This window comes from Podarcis liolepis (genome assembly GCF_965112155.1).
Source record: "Podarcis liolepis genome assembly, chromosome: 10".
Lineage (NCBI taxonomy): Eukaryota > Metazoa > Chordata > Lepidosauria > Squamata > Lacertidae > Podarcis > Podarcis liolepis.
Window position 1 is genome coordinate 16450965 of NC_139562.1, and position 17778 is coordinate 16468742.

The 17778-nt window shown below is 44.8% G+C and overlaps 2 protein-coding genes across 2 annotated transcripts in view; both read right to left on the reverse strand.

Annotated features, from left to right (window-relative positions):
- DERA (deoxyribose-phosphate aldolase) overlaps positions 1–3914 on the reverse strand; it is a 42473-nt gene extending 38559 nt beyond the window's left edge. The window contains exon 1 of the mRNA XM_083461550.1: positions 3796–3914. Within this exon, the coding sequence (XP_083317676.1) occupies positions 3796–3826 (31 nt within the window). The 5' untranslated portion in view covers positions 3827–3914. The remainder of the gene's footprint in view (positions 1–3795) is intronic.
- Positions 3915–7294: 3380 nt separating this feature from the next.
- On the reverse strand, positions 7295–17409 carry STRAP (serine/threonine kinase receptor associated protein). Its single transcript, XM_083461523.1, has 10 exons — positions 16617–17409; positions 14308–14443; positions 14051–14132; positions 13740–13812; positions 12422–12518; positions 11679–11816; positions 10784–10920; positions 9173–9322; positions 8361–8426; positions 7295–7816 (listed from the first exon to the last, which is right to left on the reverse strand). The coding sequence occupies exons 1-10, from the start codon at positions 16726–16728 to the stop codon at positions 7755–7757; spliced, it is 1053 nt and encodes a 350-aa protein (XP_083317649.1). The 5' UTR covers positions 16729–17409; the 3' UTR covers positions 7295–7754.
- Positions 17410–17778: the final 369 nt, after the last annotated feature.

Below are 17778 nucleotides of genomic sequence, written 5' to 3' on the forward strand. Positions count from 1 at the left end.
AGCTTTGAACTGGATGGCTACAGAGTACAGGCGAATTCTCTTTAATTGGTATAAAACGGTGCCAACCCACGAAGCGGCGGGTAGTGGAATATCTGCCCAAATGGCAGGCAGTGAAGTGCTATACTTCATGAGAGGAGAGATGATAGCCGTCTTCACAGATCTCAAGGGCTGGCACATGGAAGATGGAGCCAGCTTGTTTTCTCCTGCTCCGGAGGGTAGGACTTGAACAGATGATTTCAAGTTACACTACTGAGCAAGGGGGACCCAAGGCCTGTCTTGGTAGAAGCAAGATTTCTACAAGCATCCAGAGATAGCCATTTTAGACATCTACGGCACACTGACAGCCTAAAAATGACGTTGGACTACAACTCCCATTAGTGCCAGCCATCGTGGCCCAGTAGACAGGGATCGTGGGAGTTGTAGTTCAACACCACCTGGAGGTCAGAGGTCCCCATCCCTGGCCTAGCACCTCTACTTAGAAAGATCAGGTAGCAGATAATGGGAAATGGGCTCACCACTAATCCCGAGACACTGGCTCCTGCCAGTCAGAGTAGACAATAATAGGCAGGAGGGTCAACTCCTCTGATCTGGGGTTCCCTACAATACTCAGGATTTATTCACAGGGCCTCCTCAGTTGTGGCCCCAACACACTTTGTCTTTTGAGAACCCCCAAAATCTAGGGCTGGATTTCTACCCTCAGACAGTTCTTCAGTGATATTTTGCAATTGTAGATGAATGGTGACTTTCTGTTCTATTCACAGTCGTGAGCATTCTTAGAATTTGATCTTTGATTTTTTTAATATGCATTGACTTTTTGTTTGCTTTTTTGGTTACCTTTTTAAAAAGCTCTTAGGACTCGTTAGCTTGCCTGAGTGAGCCTAGACTGCTAACCTATAGGTGTGATGGTTTTGCCTTGCAATCTCTACATTTTTGGGATGTTGTTTTTCAAATACATATACAGTATCCTGATTAGAGTTATAATTCCTTTGTAGTGCATAGCAAGGCACTAAACCAGGCATAGGCAAACTCCGGCCCTCCAGATGTTTGGGACTACAACTCCCATCATCCCTAGCTAGCAGGGCCAGTGGTCAGGGATGATGGGAATTGTAGTCCCAAACATCTGGAGGGCCGGAGCTTGCCTATGCCTGCACTAAACCTATTACTGCCTTTTCCATTACTCGATCTTTGAACTTGCAAGCTTCTTTTACTATCCCTATATACTCAAGGTGTACCAAATAGACGTACCAAATCTGGTGCACTCAAGATGCTTCTGGACTAAAACTCCTGTGACCACTGCTCATGCTGGCTAGGGCTGATAAGAGATCATTATTATAATTATTTACTTAATTTGTATAAACCCTTGGGGTGTCTGGGGTGCTAGGGGAGTGGTAGTAGCTCTGGCAGGGCGCTCCTTCTGGTGTAATATGTTCACCTTTTGTAGACTGAGCTCTCACCTGTGGCTCCTAGAAAATGTCAGCATATGACAGTGGCCATACCCTGGGAATGGCTTTGACTGGCTGGTTAAACCAGGTGAGGGTAGCCAATGGCTCTAAAAGCCTCAGTGAGTTAGCGACTTCCCCTCCAGCAGATTGAGAGGATGAGACCAATAGCGGGTCAAACGGTCAAGAAGGCATTTTCTGCACAGGCTGTAGACGCAGCGGCTCTCAACCTGTGGGTCCCCAGATGTTGCTGGACTACAACTCCCATCATCCCTGAGCTCTGGCCTTGCTAGCCAGGGGTGATGGGAGTTGTAGTTCAACAACATCTGGGGACCCACAGGTTGAGAAAGGCTGCGTAGAGGGAAGTGAGAGGCAGATGATGCTCATCAACCCAGGAAGGTAGCCCATCTAGGAGAAGGAAAACTCTGATCCTAAACCTCTGCTGCCCTGTGGGGTATCTTCAGGAGATGAAAAGGCTCAGGAGTAAAACCCCATAGAAATCTGGAATGGAGTCCCTAAGACAGTTTGGACGGCATCTTGTACGCCTCCTTCTGGCATCTCCTGCAGCCAAGCTGATGTGGTCCAAAGGAAAGTAGAGCAATACGTTTGGCACCAGCCTCCCTAATTAATGATTGGATGGTGCCTTGCATGCTGGTCTACTTTCTTGTGGACCACATCAGCAAGGCCAGGGTGGGGTGCATGTTCTTGATGTCCTGGCAGCTGAGGACCTCCAGACACACTGCTCAGACTCACACCCCAAGGAGGTCACTTTGGAGCTGGTAACGCAGCAATTTGATTTCACCCTCAGAGGCACTGTCTCTCAAAACAGGCAGGGTGTATATGCATATGTTGTAATAAATAATAAATAATAATAATAATAATAATAATAATAATAATAATAATAATGGTGGTAACTTGCAGTTTTTGCAAGAGGATCCATGCACCAAATTTCCACCAATGTACTAAACCCACGTGCAATTCAGATAGATCTGCTCCCCTGGTGTGGACTTTAAACCCTTTCATAACAAGAGGAATTTTGCCAAGGTTGACCAAAGGTAAGGGGAGAGGGGGGGCAGGGAGGAAAGGGAAGGCAGCTACCTCCACAATACCTGCGTGGCAGAAGGAGTTTAGATAAGTGGATTCCCACAACCGCCCTTCACAAGCTGCAGCTACAAAAGTTTCTCTTCTCTCCCAACTATTACAAAATGCAGAATTCTTTTCTTCCTGGGGTCACCAGCAAGCTTTGGCAGTAAATAAGCACACTGACTAAGGTGCAAGTGCCACTGACCTCAGCAGTGTTGCCTCTCCATGAATACGTCACATCTGCAGTTAGCATGCTGCCCTTAAGACTTGGGAGGTAAAGGTAAAGGGACCCCTGACCATTAGCTCCAGTCGCGGACGACTCTGGGGTTGCGGCGCTCATCCTGCTTTATTAGCTGCGGGAGCCGGCGTACACCTTCCAGGTCATGTGACCAACACGACTAAGCCGCTTCTGGCGAACCAGAGCAGCGCACGGAAACACAGTTTACCTTCCTGCTGGAGCGGTACCTATTTATCTACTTGCACTTTGACGTGCTTTTGAACTGCTAGGTTGGCAGGTGCAGGGACTGAGCAATGGGAGCTCACCCCATCGTGGGGATTCGAACCACCGACCTTCCGATCTGCAAACCCTAGGCTCAGTGGTTTCAAATCCCCACCCAAACAAAGCTCTCTGGGCCATTTGCCAGCTCTCAACCTGACCTACCTTGTCTGGCTGTTGTGAGGATAAGACAAAGCGTGCTGCTTTGAGCTGCCCCTCTGAGGAAGGACAGAATACTACTACTGTACTACTACTACTACTACTACTACTACTACTACTACTACTACTTAATAGACTAGTGCTTAGGATTGCACTGCATGTTCTCACTGGATAGCAAATCTTATTAGCAGAATTTAAGGACATATACAGAAAATTGCACTGTTGGATACTGTATGTAGGCAGTGGAATACTTAAATATTTTTGGATTCTGGAATGTGGGGTCTTGCCAAGCCAGTTGAAGAGTGGGACACCCCCCCCAAAAAAAAATTTAAGCCAGTCCTGTTGCGTCTGGGGGGTCACCCCTAATGAATGCGCCCCCTGACAGCACCGCTGCGTATCCTTAATCAGGCACAGAATGTCCCAAGCCCTGGGGAATTTAGTGGGGCTTCTCCTGCAATCCCAGCCCCCCACTGACCTGGAGATAAGCCACGCTGAATTGAGCAGGGCTTGCGTCTAAACCGGCACAGCTGGGATTGCTTGTGAGTAAGCACGCGCGGGGCTTGCAACGACCCTGGCGCCTGCCCCGCTCCCGCTCTGCAGCACCCGAGCCAGCCTTACCTAGCGCCGTGCCCTGGTTCCTAGCAGCCATGATCGGGGCAAACCCTCCTCTCCGTCCAAGCTTCCCGCACTTCCTGCTCTGCGTTTCCTCCTCCTCTTCCTGCTGCCTCAACCCGCCTCCCAGCCCCCGTGCAAAAGAGTCTTTGCAAAGTCCGCGCCGAGTGGTGGAGGGGGCGATGCAAAACAGGAATGCTGCGCTTGCAAGCCGGCCTCAATCTTTCGCTGTTTTGCTTTCAAGTGCAATGTTTCCCAGCATCTTAAAAAGCAGAGACATCACCTTGCCAACAAAGGTCCATATAGTTAAAGCCATGGTTTTCCCAGTAGTGATGTATGGAAGTGAGAGCTGGACCATCAAGAAGGCTGATCGCCGAAGAATGGATGCTTTTGAATTGTGGTGCTGGAGGAGACTCTTGAGAGTCCCATGGACTGTAAGAAGATCAAACCGGTCCATTCTTAAGGAAATCAGCCCTGAGTGCTCACTGGAAGGACAGATCCTGAAGCTGAGGCGCCAAGACTTTGGCCACCTCATGAGAAGAGAAGACTCCCTGGAAAAGACCCTGATGTTGAGAAAGATGAAGGGCACAAGGAGAAGGGGACGACAGAGGACGAGATGGTTGGACAGTGTTCTTGAAGCTACCAGCATGAGTTTGACCAAACTGTGGGAGGCAGTGGAAGACAGGAGTGCCTGGCGTGCTCTGGTCCATGGGGTCATGAAGAGTCGGACACGACTAAACGACAAGCAATGTTTCCCACTGCTTGTTTGAATCTAACGTTTGCAGCAGGATCAGTTCGCCCTGCAGCCAGATCCCAGGCAGATTTGACTCGGGGACACATGCCCCTCATTTGCCATGGGAACCTAGGAAGTTGCCTTTGTGTAATAGTCAAAATCATCGGTTCTCCGCTTTGCTCAGTCTTGTCTGCACTGACTGGCAGCAGCCACAAACACAACCGGTTTCCAGGCAAAGATCTTCCCCATAGTCCTATCTGGAGATGCCAGCCTGGGCTTGGGCTTGGGACCTTCTGTATGCAAGGCAATCTGCAAATGTGGCAGCCCCTAAATTGTGGGGATTCTCTCTGCACTTGCAGAAGTGCGTTTAGCACCACATACAGCTTTCCTCTTATGCTGAAGTCGCACCTCTTTAACTTGGCATTTGGCACTTGGTGTGTGTGTGTGTGTGTGTTTAGGATCCACTTTAGTACAATTTGTTTCAAACTGACGTCTGTAAGTCCTGTCTTTCGTGAGAAGATTCCTGCATTGCATTTCTCCAAGGAGCTCAAGGCGGTGTATATAGCAGATGGAACAAGGTTCTGGGTTTCCATCCAACCCCCACCTTGAGCCAATTTCAGGGGGAACACGGGGAGGTGGGGGGGGGAACCACCCAGCCTCTTGGGCTTGCCAATCAGAAGGTCGATGGTTCAAAACCCTGCAATGGGGTGTACTCCCATTGCTCTGTCTCAGCTTCTGCCAACCTAGCAGTTCAAAAGCATACCAGCACAAGTAAATAGGTACTGCTGTGACGGGAAGGTAAAAGGTATTTCCGTGCGCTCTGGCACTTGTCAAGAGTCCTGTGTGCCAGAAGTGGTTTGGTCATGCTGGCCACATGACCTGGAAAAGCTGTCTGCAGACAAACACCCATTCCCTCAGCCTGAAAGGGGAGATGAGTGCCGTACCCCATACCCAATTTTGACAGGGCTTAACCGTTCAGGGGTCCTTTACCTTTACAAGAAGAAACCCTTGCACAGGGCTTCCAGACAGAGTTCACTAGCTGAATCCAGTTGGGAGACCTCAGACACACAGATGATAGGCAAGGTAACATCACACAGCACTAAGCTTGCAGTTTTGTCCCCATTGCGTAAGCGAGTTTCAGCCAAAAGTATAGGCACCATCCTATTGCTGACACACATTTGGTGTAGCAGACCAATGATGGATCGGGTGAGCCAGAAAATCTATTTTAAAAATGTAAGATAAATGAGAACACTGCTGTATATATTTCCTTCGAACCATACTCTACAATAAAGCTGATGAACAGCTTTTCCATGGATGTTTCAACTATTAGAAAGCAAGTATAGCTCAACAATATTTTATTGAGAACCCTTTCCTTAGTGGAGTATTGGGGAACTGGTGACCTTTCAGCTGTTTTTGTTTGCTTGTTTGGTTTGTTTTTTCCTACATGACCAAGTTAGCTGGGAATAATGGGAGTTGGGAATCCCAACATCATCCAAAATGCAATTCCACCTCTGCCCCGGTGGGACACAGATAGCACCACTCATGCAGAACTCATACTGAGATATAAAAACTGGAAGGGAGAATGAGGCAGGAGCAAAGTGCAGCGGCTGCGCTACACAACAGCTGAGGAAGGTTAGTACTGAAAAACAGCTGGTCTAGACCTAAGTGGCATAATCACAAAGTCACAGCTTGGTTATTTTGATTTGGGACTGCAGAATTTCAGTACTACCCTTGATTGTTGTTTTCTACTGTTCGTCATCCATTGGCACAGTGGTACAAGTTAAAGAACAGCTACGCCCTCTGAATTACCCGATGAGATAATTCTACATCTAGATGCTCTTGAACAGGCCCCCAAACCCAGAGTTCCATTAATTCTATGTTCTCAAACTGTGTTTTCGTCCTTTTCCATCTTTTTCACACCTTCCCCCTAAAGTGATAAGTATTTAAATACTCCTACCCAATACTATCCTTTGACTTTTTGGCTTCCCACCACCCATTTATTCCTTTAAAAACGCTTTTCAGAAACCTTATCAGAATAGAACTGTCGTTATCTACAAGATCAGGGTCTTCTTGGAATGTACAGCCACAAATACATGAAGCATTCCAAACAAATTAGGATATTTGCAAGTTGCCTGTATAATGCCACTTACGCACATTTAACTTGTGCACTCTCAGTTTTATGCACTTGGCAATAAAAAACAAAAATAAAAAGAAGCAGAAAAGGGGTGGGCATAGAGGAAAATAAGACTTGAGCAATCCACACACACACACACCCATTGAACACAGTGTGACTATACACAATTTTGGCTTCACACACAAACCCCAGAACATAACCCCATATAAGTTGAGTCTCACCTGTATATATATATGAAAGGCTCATTTATATTTATTCTCCAGTTAATACAGATGGCCCCCTCAAAACCACAACTTTATTCCTATACACCATATGTATAATCTGATGACACACAAAAGACCAAATTTAAATCGGGGGGAAACAAAACTTACTTCTGGTGCAGAAAGCGGATGCTACTGGGAGAAATTAAGATGGAAGATTGGCCCAATATTGTTATTTTAGAGAGAAGGTTGATTAAATAAATTCGCCAAGGTGGAGTGGGGAAAATAAAAGCCTGAAGCAGAAGCGAATTCAGCCACCTACATGCAAAAACTACCACCAGTCTTAGCAGACTTATCTCATTAAAACCTCAAAAATGCTCAGTGCTGTTAGTGAACAGATGAGTTAGCTTGTACAATTTATAAGCTCTCTAAAGAGGGTTGTTGTAGAGGCATTTTATTTATTTAGATGGTTGAAAACAGATTATTTAGATGTGGTGTACAACAAAAGGGGAAAAAACCAAATCCGCTGTTTTTCCACATAACCCTATCTTTTTGCCAATTCTTTCCACTTTCAGAGAACACTCTACTAGAAGCCATTACATTTCTCCTCAATTATTAACACTATACTGAGTTAACCACAGTTGGAGAAACTGGGTCTCGGCTGCCATGTTACATTCAGACATACAACAGGCAGTGGCGCTAGAAGATAGCGAAAAACCGTTACATCTCATTCAATACTCTCAGCTCTCTTGAAAGACAGCCAGTTCCAATACATTCTCATCAATTACTGCCCATCTTTGCCTTGGGGTACAGTGTGCACCCTGGGACGCTGCTGCATTCCACTGCTTCCTTGATTTAGTCTCAAAATGTCCATATGTTGCCATTGACAGCTGTGAACTTAAGCCTTAACTTCAGGAGTTGTGCTGTAGATGGAATCTGAGTTTTCAGAGCCAAGGTCTTCTGCAGAGTCAAGAAAGGAAACACCGACATAATTATTTTTCAGCAGGCACATAAATTCATCTACTTTATTCAAGCATTCTGTCACGCAATTATTTCAGGTACTCTTATCTATACTTAACAAACAGCATTGCACTCATTAAGTGTGCGGCCCAATCATGGCTCTAGCAATGCTGTTTTGGCCACAATAGCAGCATCTGGTACATACTTGTCCCTGTTCACTGTTAAAATGGAGGGAGACTTCCTTGCTATGACTTCTAGGCGGCCCTTGGAGCCATCTCAGATCACAAGGAGCTAGCTGCTTCTTGGCAGCCACTCGATTGTCCAAAAGGGTCTTCCTTGCACTCTTTCACTTGGTTTTTGAAGTTCCTGAACCTACATGGCTAAGCATGGGGTAGGGGGTATGGATCACTACTTTCTAGTGTTTGAACATTTCACACTGGTTCCTATTCCACACCCACAACCCGCTTCCCCCCAACTGACTTAACACACTACACGGTAAAAACGTACGTTGAAGCCATTATCTAAATTACTGTCAGCTCATTACCTAGGTCTTCCTCCGCAGTTCCTGGAAGGTTGGCCTTTGATTTCGCCAGCTCTACACCTTCTTCTTCTACAGGGAAAGAAAACAGAGTCCTCATGTCGTATGCTCAAACATGCCAAACTTTGTTGCAAAAAGTGTAAATGTCTGCTGCAGAACTGCAGGAAATCTGCAATTCACCAAGCAAATGGCATCACTGCTCTTCTGTATTTGTTGAATTCACCAGTGTGCTTTTCCACTATACGAATACTATGCTTTATGAGCCAATTTCAAGTAACTCATTGACGTGATCAAAAGGTGGCCTGGTGTCCTCTTCCAATTTTCGAAGGCCAACAGCAGCAAAAATAATTTTTTAAAAAATCAGGAACTAAAGTGAAGTATGTATACTTCTAAGGTAGCAAAGCTTTGTCCAGGCTGCACCATCTTCCTCAAGATGGCTTCTGTGGGCTCACGCAGCAATCAATGCTGATCCATAACACACACAAAAACCAACCACAGAGAAAACTAAATGTTAAGCAGGAAGATTAAGCTCCATCTAGACTTCTCACCCACAAGTCTGTTGTGTGGGCAGATTTGTTTCATTCTTTGGTGTAGAGAAGCGCCCACCATGTGAGCTCACACCTGCTCTATAAACAGGGACAGTCCAGAGGTTTACCACCTAGGCCTTAACTGATAAGGTAAAAGATGTTCTGCTGGTATGCAATTCAGTAAGATGCCACCAAGCTATTCAAGTAACGGAGTAAGATGCACTATAAAAATGCACTGAAAATATTAGCTTCTTGGATTTTACGGTGCACTTTTGTTCCATCAGTTCTTACCAGGGATCACACATTTCCAGAGACCATATGTTTTCCCGACTGTTGTCTGCCACAGTCTTAGCGTTCCATCCTCAGAGCCACTAGAATACAACTCTCCGTCTGGGCTAAATCTGACACAGTGAATAGGTCCAAAGTGCCCCTTGTAAGATTCTGCAGGGAAATGACAAATCAATGAATTTCTAGGCAACAAGGAATGCATGTGCTTTAACATGTAGGCTTAGGAATTCAGGAAGAAAAATAACGTCTTGGTTCCTTAGCGGTTGGGTTTTGTAAATGAATTTACAAAAAGTCATAGGAGGACAGTAATGAGGGCCCAACTGTTTATAACATGAAGAAGCCCCCACCTCCTTTGTGTGATATGGAGAGGTCATCCACCACTAAGGGTATGGCTTGCCACCCAAATGTGAATGTGATACTGCAGCAACCACAAAGTTTCCTTGAACATTTTACTCTCAGCATGGAAACATCAAAAAGAACTGCCTGCAGCTATTGGAGGGTCACTAGAATCAGAAACTCAAGCTTCAATCTGGGCACTTGCTTAGCTTGAGATATTCCTTACCCAACAGCTATGCACAGAAGACAACCTGCAAGGCCAAACATTAGAAGGCTAAAAAGTTCCCAGAACATGAATAATTCTTAGTCAACACTTGAGCCACTTTGCAAGCTCTTAGATTTCATTTCCCCTTGGCCTGGTTACATGCCTCCTACTGGTCAGAAGTTGTTGCCACGGAATGTACCGTATTTTTCGCTCTATAGGACGCACTTTTCCCCTCCAAAAATCGAGGGGAAATGTGTGCGTCCTATGGAGCGAATGCAGGCTCCTTGGCTTCAGCGATAGCAACACTAAGCCTCCGAAGCGCAGAGGGAGCGCTCCCTCTGTGCTCCGGAGGCTTCGTGTTGCTTTCGCTGAAGGCTGGAGAGCGAGAGGCGTCGGTGCGCACTGACCCCTCTCGCTCTCCAGGCTTCAGGGATAGCCGCGCACAGCCCCTCTGGCAGGGAGAGGCTGCACGGGGCTATGGCTTCTTTAGGTGCGCCCTATGGTCCGGTGCGCCCTATGGAGCGAAAAATACAGTACTTCTTTTGGGTTTCCCTTACCTCCCCACTAAATAGTATGCATAGGGTTCCCCCCATTCTTCTTGCACCTCATTTCTTCCAGCAGCCAGCACTGAATAAAAGATGTGAGTGTAGGGAAAGACCACCTCAGTAGGGAACGATTGGGAAGTAACAAGAGATGGTTGTGCATCACATTTGTCTCTTTGGGATCTTAGCCATACAAGACTGATCAACTTTGGTTATCTGGACAGCAATTACAGTCAAGGTCAAATTTAACTAATCCTATTAAAGCCTGCTGTTCTGACTGAAGTGCAACGACAATCTGAGGAAGTTTGTGAAAGTGAGCCTACACACATACACACAGACCAAGAGAAGTAAAATGAAATGTGGCTTTATAACAACGGCTTAGGAAGTTACTGTCTCTTCATTATACTGATCGCGAGAAAACCTGAAGGCTCCAACCTTTGGAATGACCAGTTAAGCAGGTTTTATATTTTAACAAGAATGCAAATGATAAAAACATGCTCTGGAGGTATTTCGAAACCTGTTGGAACATACCTAGTTCTTCACCAGTATTATAATCATACTTATAAAGTTTAAAGTCCTCGCCACCCGCAACTAGACATTCTTTCTCAGGGTGAAGGGATGCAGAATTAATTGTTGCAGGAGCCTCAAAGGATTTAATCTGTTCAAGACTAAAGAAGGGAAGGAAAAGGCATTAAAAGCTAGAACTGGACTCTCCACAGAACCATATACCAATGCATTAAAAAAGCCAAACCCACAAAAGGTGGAATTCCATAGAGGACTTTCACCCACTTACTAAGCCAGGGTCTTCTCAGATTTTTCTGCCTGTTCTAGCAATAGTAATATTTTGTGCTAGTTGTTGTATGATTAACTGGATTTTTATGGCTGCATTTCATTGTATATTACCAGGCCTTTAATTGGCTGATTTTAGTGCCACTCTCATTTTGGGTGTTTTTAGTGCTTTGTGTTTATACTGATGTGTTTTTGCTATGTTTATGTTTTGGCAGCAGGTTCAGAAATTATGATTTAAAAGCAAGGTAAGCTTTACAATTAAGTAAGATGAAACCATTTCACTCACAGGAGAAAAACCAAGGTTGTGAAAGTTTTCCAATCTGAGTGATGAACTGTGCGTCCTTAATCAAGACTACAGAGACTTTCTTCAGAATTCAAAGAACTAAGGATTATATCCAATGCTAGTTCTCAGAACAGACCCATTGAAATTAATGGTCATGACTAACCTGGGTTGATCAATTTCAATGGGTCTCCTCCGAAAAGAAATTAGTTGGATAAAACAAAGTATTTCTGAAGGGATATATATTAGATCTAGTATGGCAATATACACACACTTCTCATCTGTTTACGCTACTCCAAAAAGTTGCCAATTAAGTTTGTTTCTTTCAGAACTAACCACATCAAAAACTCAACTTACGTTTCTGCACTGTGGAAGGCGATTGTTTTTCCATAGGTGATTACTATTATCTCTCCTTCTGGAATATATTCCATACTGCTGACAGACATAGCAACATTTATTGCCTTTATTTCTGTAAATGTATTTCTGTCCCAGAGTCTGCATCAGAGATACAAAGGTAAAAATCTGTTTAGCTTATCACAAGACCAGCGCCATAGGTTAGATCTCCAAAGCCCTTTGGGTCGCATGCTTCCCTACACTGTCATCACCTCCCCCAAGACATTTACAGTATGGCTTAAGAGCATTTCACGGTTTCCCTCCCAAGAAGCTCTGTGATTCTTCTTGCTTCTCAGCCTGGCAAACAAACTGCAGCTTTTTATGAACTTAAGCATTGTATACCTTATGTAAATCCAGCAATATTTAAGTCTGTCCTTTCCTGGTGCAGGGTACTGTATTGTGAGACATATACTCTGCTGAATAGATCAGTCAATAGAGCATGAGACTCTTAATCTCAGGGTTGTGAGTTTGAGCCCCACACTGGCGGGGGGGGGGGGGAGAGAGAATCCTGCACTGCAGGGGGTTGGACTAGATGACTCTTACGACTCTTTCAACTCTACAATTCTATGGTTCTAGGACAGAGCACACTAGCTGAAAAGCTAATTATATATATATATTTGAATTCAAAAGAGGGCCCTATAATGAACACCAAATCCAGAAACACAAAAGGCAGCTCTGGTGAAAGGGAGATATTTGTTCCTTCCTACCTGACAGTTTTGTCATCTGCTGAAAGGATCTGTCTGTCATCACTGCTCCACAGAGCCTTTTTAATCCCAGACGTGTGGCCGCTGACAATTTGAGGGTCTAAACAGCAGGGGAAATACTGTGTTATTTCAAAAGATCTCTTCTAGCCATGCACATCTTCAAGGTAGTTTTCTCTACATGACTTACAATCAATACCAAGCAGATTTACTGAGAGAATAGTGGCAATACAGGTAAGCACTACACATGAGATATTTTATTTCCCTGCATATAACTACATCGTGTAATTGCAAAGGGCTGCGAGAAATGATCTTCAGTGCAAATTCCCAAACTTATTGTGACAGGAATGAACTGCAGTAGCTGCAGCATAACCACAAGTAGATCAGAAGCATACAGGGCAACCAAAGCAGTTTGTACCAAAACCAGGCATATACCCTAATTGAAATGGATCTAGAAAATCAAGTTTCCTCCTAGGGCGGCTAGATCTGGTCCACAACCATTCGCTCAAGAACATGGCCCAAGAAGGGGAGATTAACGACTGGCTGGTAGTTACTTAAGATTTTCCGAATTCAGGGTTTCTTGAGTGATTTTCTGAGCACCTTGTCCACATCCTCGACTTACTAGCTGAAACTCACCCAACACAACAGGGCCAGACACCCCTTGAGATTCATCTGCTACAACAGCATAGTCAAGATTCCGGCTGATGCAACAGGCTTGTTCTCAAAATGCTTTACAAACAAATCACAGTGAGCTACAGTCGGTTCCACCACCTCCTTCGGACCATACTGTGAGAGGATCCACGCTACCCAGAAAGCTCTGTTGGACATCATCATGAGGCAGAAATGGAAGAAGCACAGTATACTTTCTTTGCTGCCTTCACTGCCACACACAGCAGGGTGTGAGGACTAATAAGTAAGGAGGTGCCCTTACCCTACCCCAATCTCTAATGCAGCCTAGACCAAAACACACTTTTTGGGGGGTGAGAAGAAGGGAGTGTTTTGCAAGGAAAGGCAACAGCTTGCAAAAGGCAGGAAAGGTAAAGTGTTTCCTCCATTACCTTTACTGGCAAAAACGACTTGTCTCTTCCTCCCATCCCCATCGCTTCTGCACACCCCACACAAGTATTTTGACAAATGGGTGGGACACCCACCTGTCAATCATGTGACATCAGAACAATGGGATTGACAGCTGGGTTGTTCTGCCCACCTGTCAAAGCTGGTCTGCGAAGAGGCTCCCCAACCCTTAAATAGTGTAACCGGATGCAAAAGAATTTCAAAAAGAAATTATAATAATTAGTTTCACCTACTAACAGTAAAAACCCACCTGCCTCTGGCTTGCTTAAGTCATAGATACGCAACAGTTTATCTTGCCCACCTGTCAGCAGGTAATTGCTGTCCTAGAACAGAAAACGAAAGCCATTGTTTTCATTGGTGCAACAGTAATTAAACATCACTACTTTTAGAAACTGGTTTTTAAAAGCAGTACTATTTCATTTATCATTATTTTATTTAATACTAATAAAATCAGTACTAGTTAGGAATATGAAGCTGTTCGTATGATGCCCTTGAGAAAAACACAGGCAAACAAAGGCAGGCATTCAGCCCTAAAACAAAGATATTTAGTGTCTGTTTTACCTGAGTAAAGTCCACAGATTTGACAATGTGCTTGTGGGCTAAGGTGATTATTTCATCTCCCGAAACACCATCCCACACTTTGCTGAAAGGAAAAAAACATAGCTATTGATATGATATATTCCAGACTTAAAATAATGCTTTTACACAGCTCTTAAAAAATTGAGACACCGGGGCGGGCGGGGAGATTCAAGTGAGCTGCAAATGTAGTAGTAAAGAACAGTGTAGGTTTTGGTGTTAGATACAAGACTTTCACTTACGCAGTGAAATCTGCAGCTGCTGTAGCTGCTTTAGTGGCATCTTTATTCAAAGTGGCACCCCAGACAGCTCCTTTGTGACCCAGAAATGTTCCAATCCAATCTCCTGTGTCACCCTGGCGAAGCATAGGTTTCCCATCTAGACAAAAAGAAGTAAAACATAGAAGTTTAGTTTATCAACCAACAATCTATATCAAATAATCATACAAAGAGTATCTGTGAAATTAGGATTCAGGAGAGATTATCCAGCAAGAGGTTTGGGCAAAACCCATTGTAGGCTTCCGTGGTCATCTATATATATGTCACTATTCTTCTATATGAACTTCACTCATCAAAGAACACTTGCTTTTACACAACCACTTATTTACAGAAGGAAAAATCAAGGCAAGATCATGTGGAGGACTGACAATTCATATTCAACCTCTGATTTAAATAAATGTTCAGGTGGTAAATCAGAGGTTGAAGGTAGGTTATTCCAGGATGATGGATCATACCTACTACCCCTCAGTTGCCAGGGGGTGGGGAATCACCTATGATCTTTTAAGGCAGCACTGCAAATAAGTTTATGGAAATGTTTGGAAACTTGTCTCTTTTCTCAGGTTGACAGATTCAACATAGTTTTATATGTGCAGAGTGGAGATGGGAGGCACCAGGAATTTCTGCTCCATTGGCCCCAACAAATCCCAATGGCTTTGCCTGTCTGCTTGCAAGAGCACCAAGCAAAAAAGTTAATTGAAAGGCCACAATCCATTATAGGATTTAGGGGTGTTTCAAGCTCAATTAAGCATGTTTAATCCAGCACTGAATGGTGGCTCAAGTGCCCAGTGTATAATGGATATGCATGTACTTTTTATATAAAAAAATTGTACCATAATGGAACTAATACATCAACAATATTTGGAAGGCTCTGGTGGCCCTTGCATCATTTAACAGTGTAACAATAAACTTTAAAGACTCAAAGCATTAGACACAGCTTTCCCAGACAATACCCTATCCAGGCACTGGCCAGCTTGACTTCAGCAATGTTTCTGAATGATTTAGTCGAGATTCCTGCATCACAGGGGGTCGGACTAGATGACACTAGAATTCCTTCAACTCTACAATTCTATGATTCTATAACCAGAACCATGGTATGCATATAGTTAAATGTTAGGCACAGACACATTATGTGCCAAGAGATAAATAAAGTGACTAACAAAATGGTTTATTGTTGTCTCCATAATACCATCTACATCCATTACAAACATCAGCTTCAACAGATCTCTACCCCCAAGGGCCTTACAATCTGGAAACAGAAACAACAGAGTAAAGGGAATAAAGGGAAAGCAGGTACAAAGAGGGTGTAGAAGCATTATTATTTACACACACTCCAGCTTAACAGCTTTCCCTGTGAAGGATGTACCTTAAGCACAAACATGACTTGGAGGACCCACTTCTTAAATATTAACACAACATGGCATTTGGGCAAGGAGGCTGTTCCAAAAGCTTTCCCAGAAAAGCAAGGATCTGAAAGTAGCAAGTAGTATGGCCACAGACAAGGCAGGGAAAGGAGAACAGGGGAGAGGAATTGCTTTCATTAAAAGTAAAAGTTTTCTTGCAGCCATTTCGGTTCAATGTACCTTATACCCAAGATAAAGTATAAACCGCTGCGGTATTGTTCCAGTAATGTTTGATTCAACACTTATAGACTCGCAGAACTGTAGTCAGAAGGGACTCTCGAGGGTCACATAATCCAACCCACTGCAACGCAGGAATGTTTTTGCCCAGTGTGAGGCTCGAACCCACAATCCTGTGATTAACAGCCTCATGTAAGTGTATACAGATGTTTTGGGGGAGGTTGGCAAGCCAAGCAGCATAAAAGAAAGATAGGACTGTGGACACACCCAGGCATGAAGGAGGTTTGTTAAGAAAGATTCTGTTCCCAGATCTGAAGGCTCCCTTAAAGCAGAAGATTGAAATGAAATACTTTATTGTCACTTGTACAACTTGTATACAGTGAGATTACACAAGCACCCGCCCCCAGTCAGCTCTCTTAGTCTTAATTCCCCTCGTTTACTGACGCACACCCACCAAACCCAAAAGTCAGTTGATTATTATTATTATTCTTAACAATATTTTTACACCACTCTTCATCCATAGATCTCAGGGCGGTTCGCAGCCTAATTTTCCGAATACCTGTACATAAAAACTTGAGATTATTATTATTATTATTATTATTATTATTATTGAAACAGGAGAATTCGCAGTATTATATCCATGCCTGCCACCCACCGACCCCTCGCAAAGAAGCCCCCGCCGGCCCCTCGCCTCACCCTTGCAGGCGCTGATGAGGAAGTACCCGTAGGGGGTGATGCCGCTGAAGGCCAAATCCACCACAGGCCGCGTGTGGCCGGAGCACGTCAGCGGGGTCTGTCTCATCGCCATGGCGGCGGCGGCGGCGGGAGGGAAGGAGCAGCGGGGGGAGAGGACGAGGAGGGCGACGCGAGGAAGGGCGAGGGGAGAAAAGAGGCCGCGGGAGGGGCGGAGAAGGCGGCCACGCCGGAGAAACGCCGCTCGCCCACAGCCACGCGCAACACTCTGGCCGCCAAGGGAAGGAGGGAGGGATAAGGCGACGCCGGCGCCGGAAGCGACGTCGTCAGAAATGGCCGCTGACGGAAGTCCGCGCCCAGGTCGAAGGGAACCATAGCGACGCTTCCGGTTTCGCCCTAGAGCGCCATAGAGTTTCGGGGATGGAGCGGCGCTCCTGCTCTCTAGATCTATATCTATATATTTTAGATGACCAAGTGATATATATGAATCATAGAAATATGAATTATAGAAATATGAATTATAGACATGTAGCGTTGGAATGGACCCCGAGGGTCCTATGTTCCAACCAGGGATAGGTATGGGATTCGAACCCGTACAATTGGCTTTGTCAGCCCCATATCATATACATAGCTCGCAATCATTTTAAACCTGGAGCTAAGAAAGTGAAAGAAATAGGAAAGCGACTGTTGGGATTAAACTCCGCCCCCCAACTCAATCCCTTTTGTGAGGCTGTTTCTTTAAGAGGGGGAGGAACCCTCCTCAGGCCCCTGCGGACCCATTGGGCGTACACCGCCGTACGTACTCTGACGCAACAGGTTGAAGCAAAGCGAAGGACGCGATAGGGTCCTCATGTGGTTGGGAGGACTGTACCACTTCAGCCTACAGCTGCGGGGGAAATACTGTATGTGAACAATTCCTTGTTTTAACCCATTTATTCATTCATCTTTCAAAATGCAATCTTTCCTGGCTGGAACCTTGATGTTGTTATTAAAAAAACTAAATACATGAATAATCCTCAAGGGCAGCTTAACATGAAAAGAAAGTGCAAAAGCAATTAAAGTACCAGTTAAAGGTGGTTAGGGGGCGGCAGAATCCGAGACCAGGGAGAAGAGTCAGTGGAAGAAGATTGGAAGAAATTTAAAGATTATTTACAGAAAGAATGAT

Excerpts from the sequence above, each read along its gene's own strand:
- STRAP (XM_083461523.1), bottom strand. The coding sequence starts at position 16,728 with ATGGCGATGAGACAGACCCCGCTGACGTGCTCCGGCCACACGCGGCCT. Across the intron at positions 11,817-12,421 it reads GCAGATGACAAAACTGTCAG|ACTCTGGGACAGAAATACAT; the intron begins GTAGGAAGGAAC and ends TCTCTGATGCAG. Across the intron at positions 10,921-11,678 it reads GCCTTCCACAGTGCAGAAAC|TCTTGAACAGATTAAATCCT; the intron begins GTAAGTTGAGTT and ends TCCCTTCTTTAG.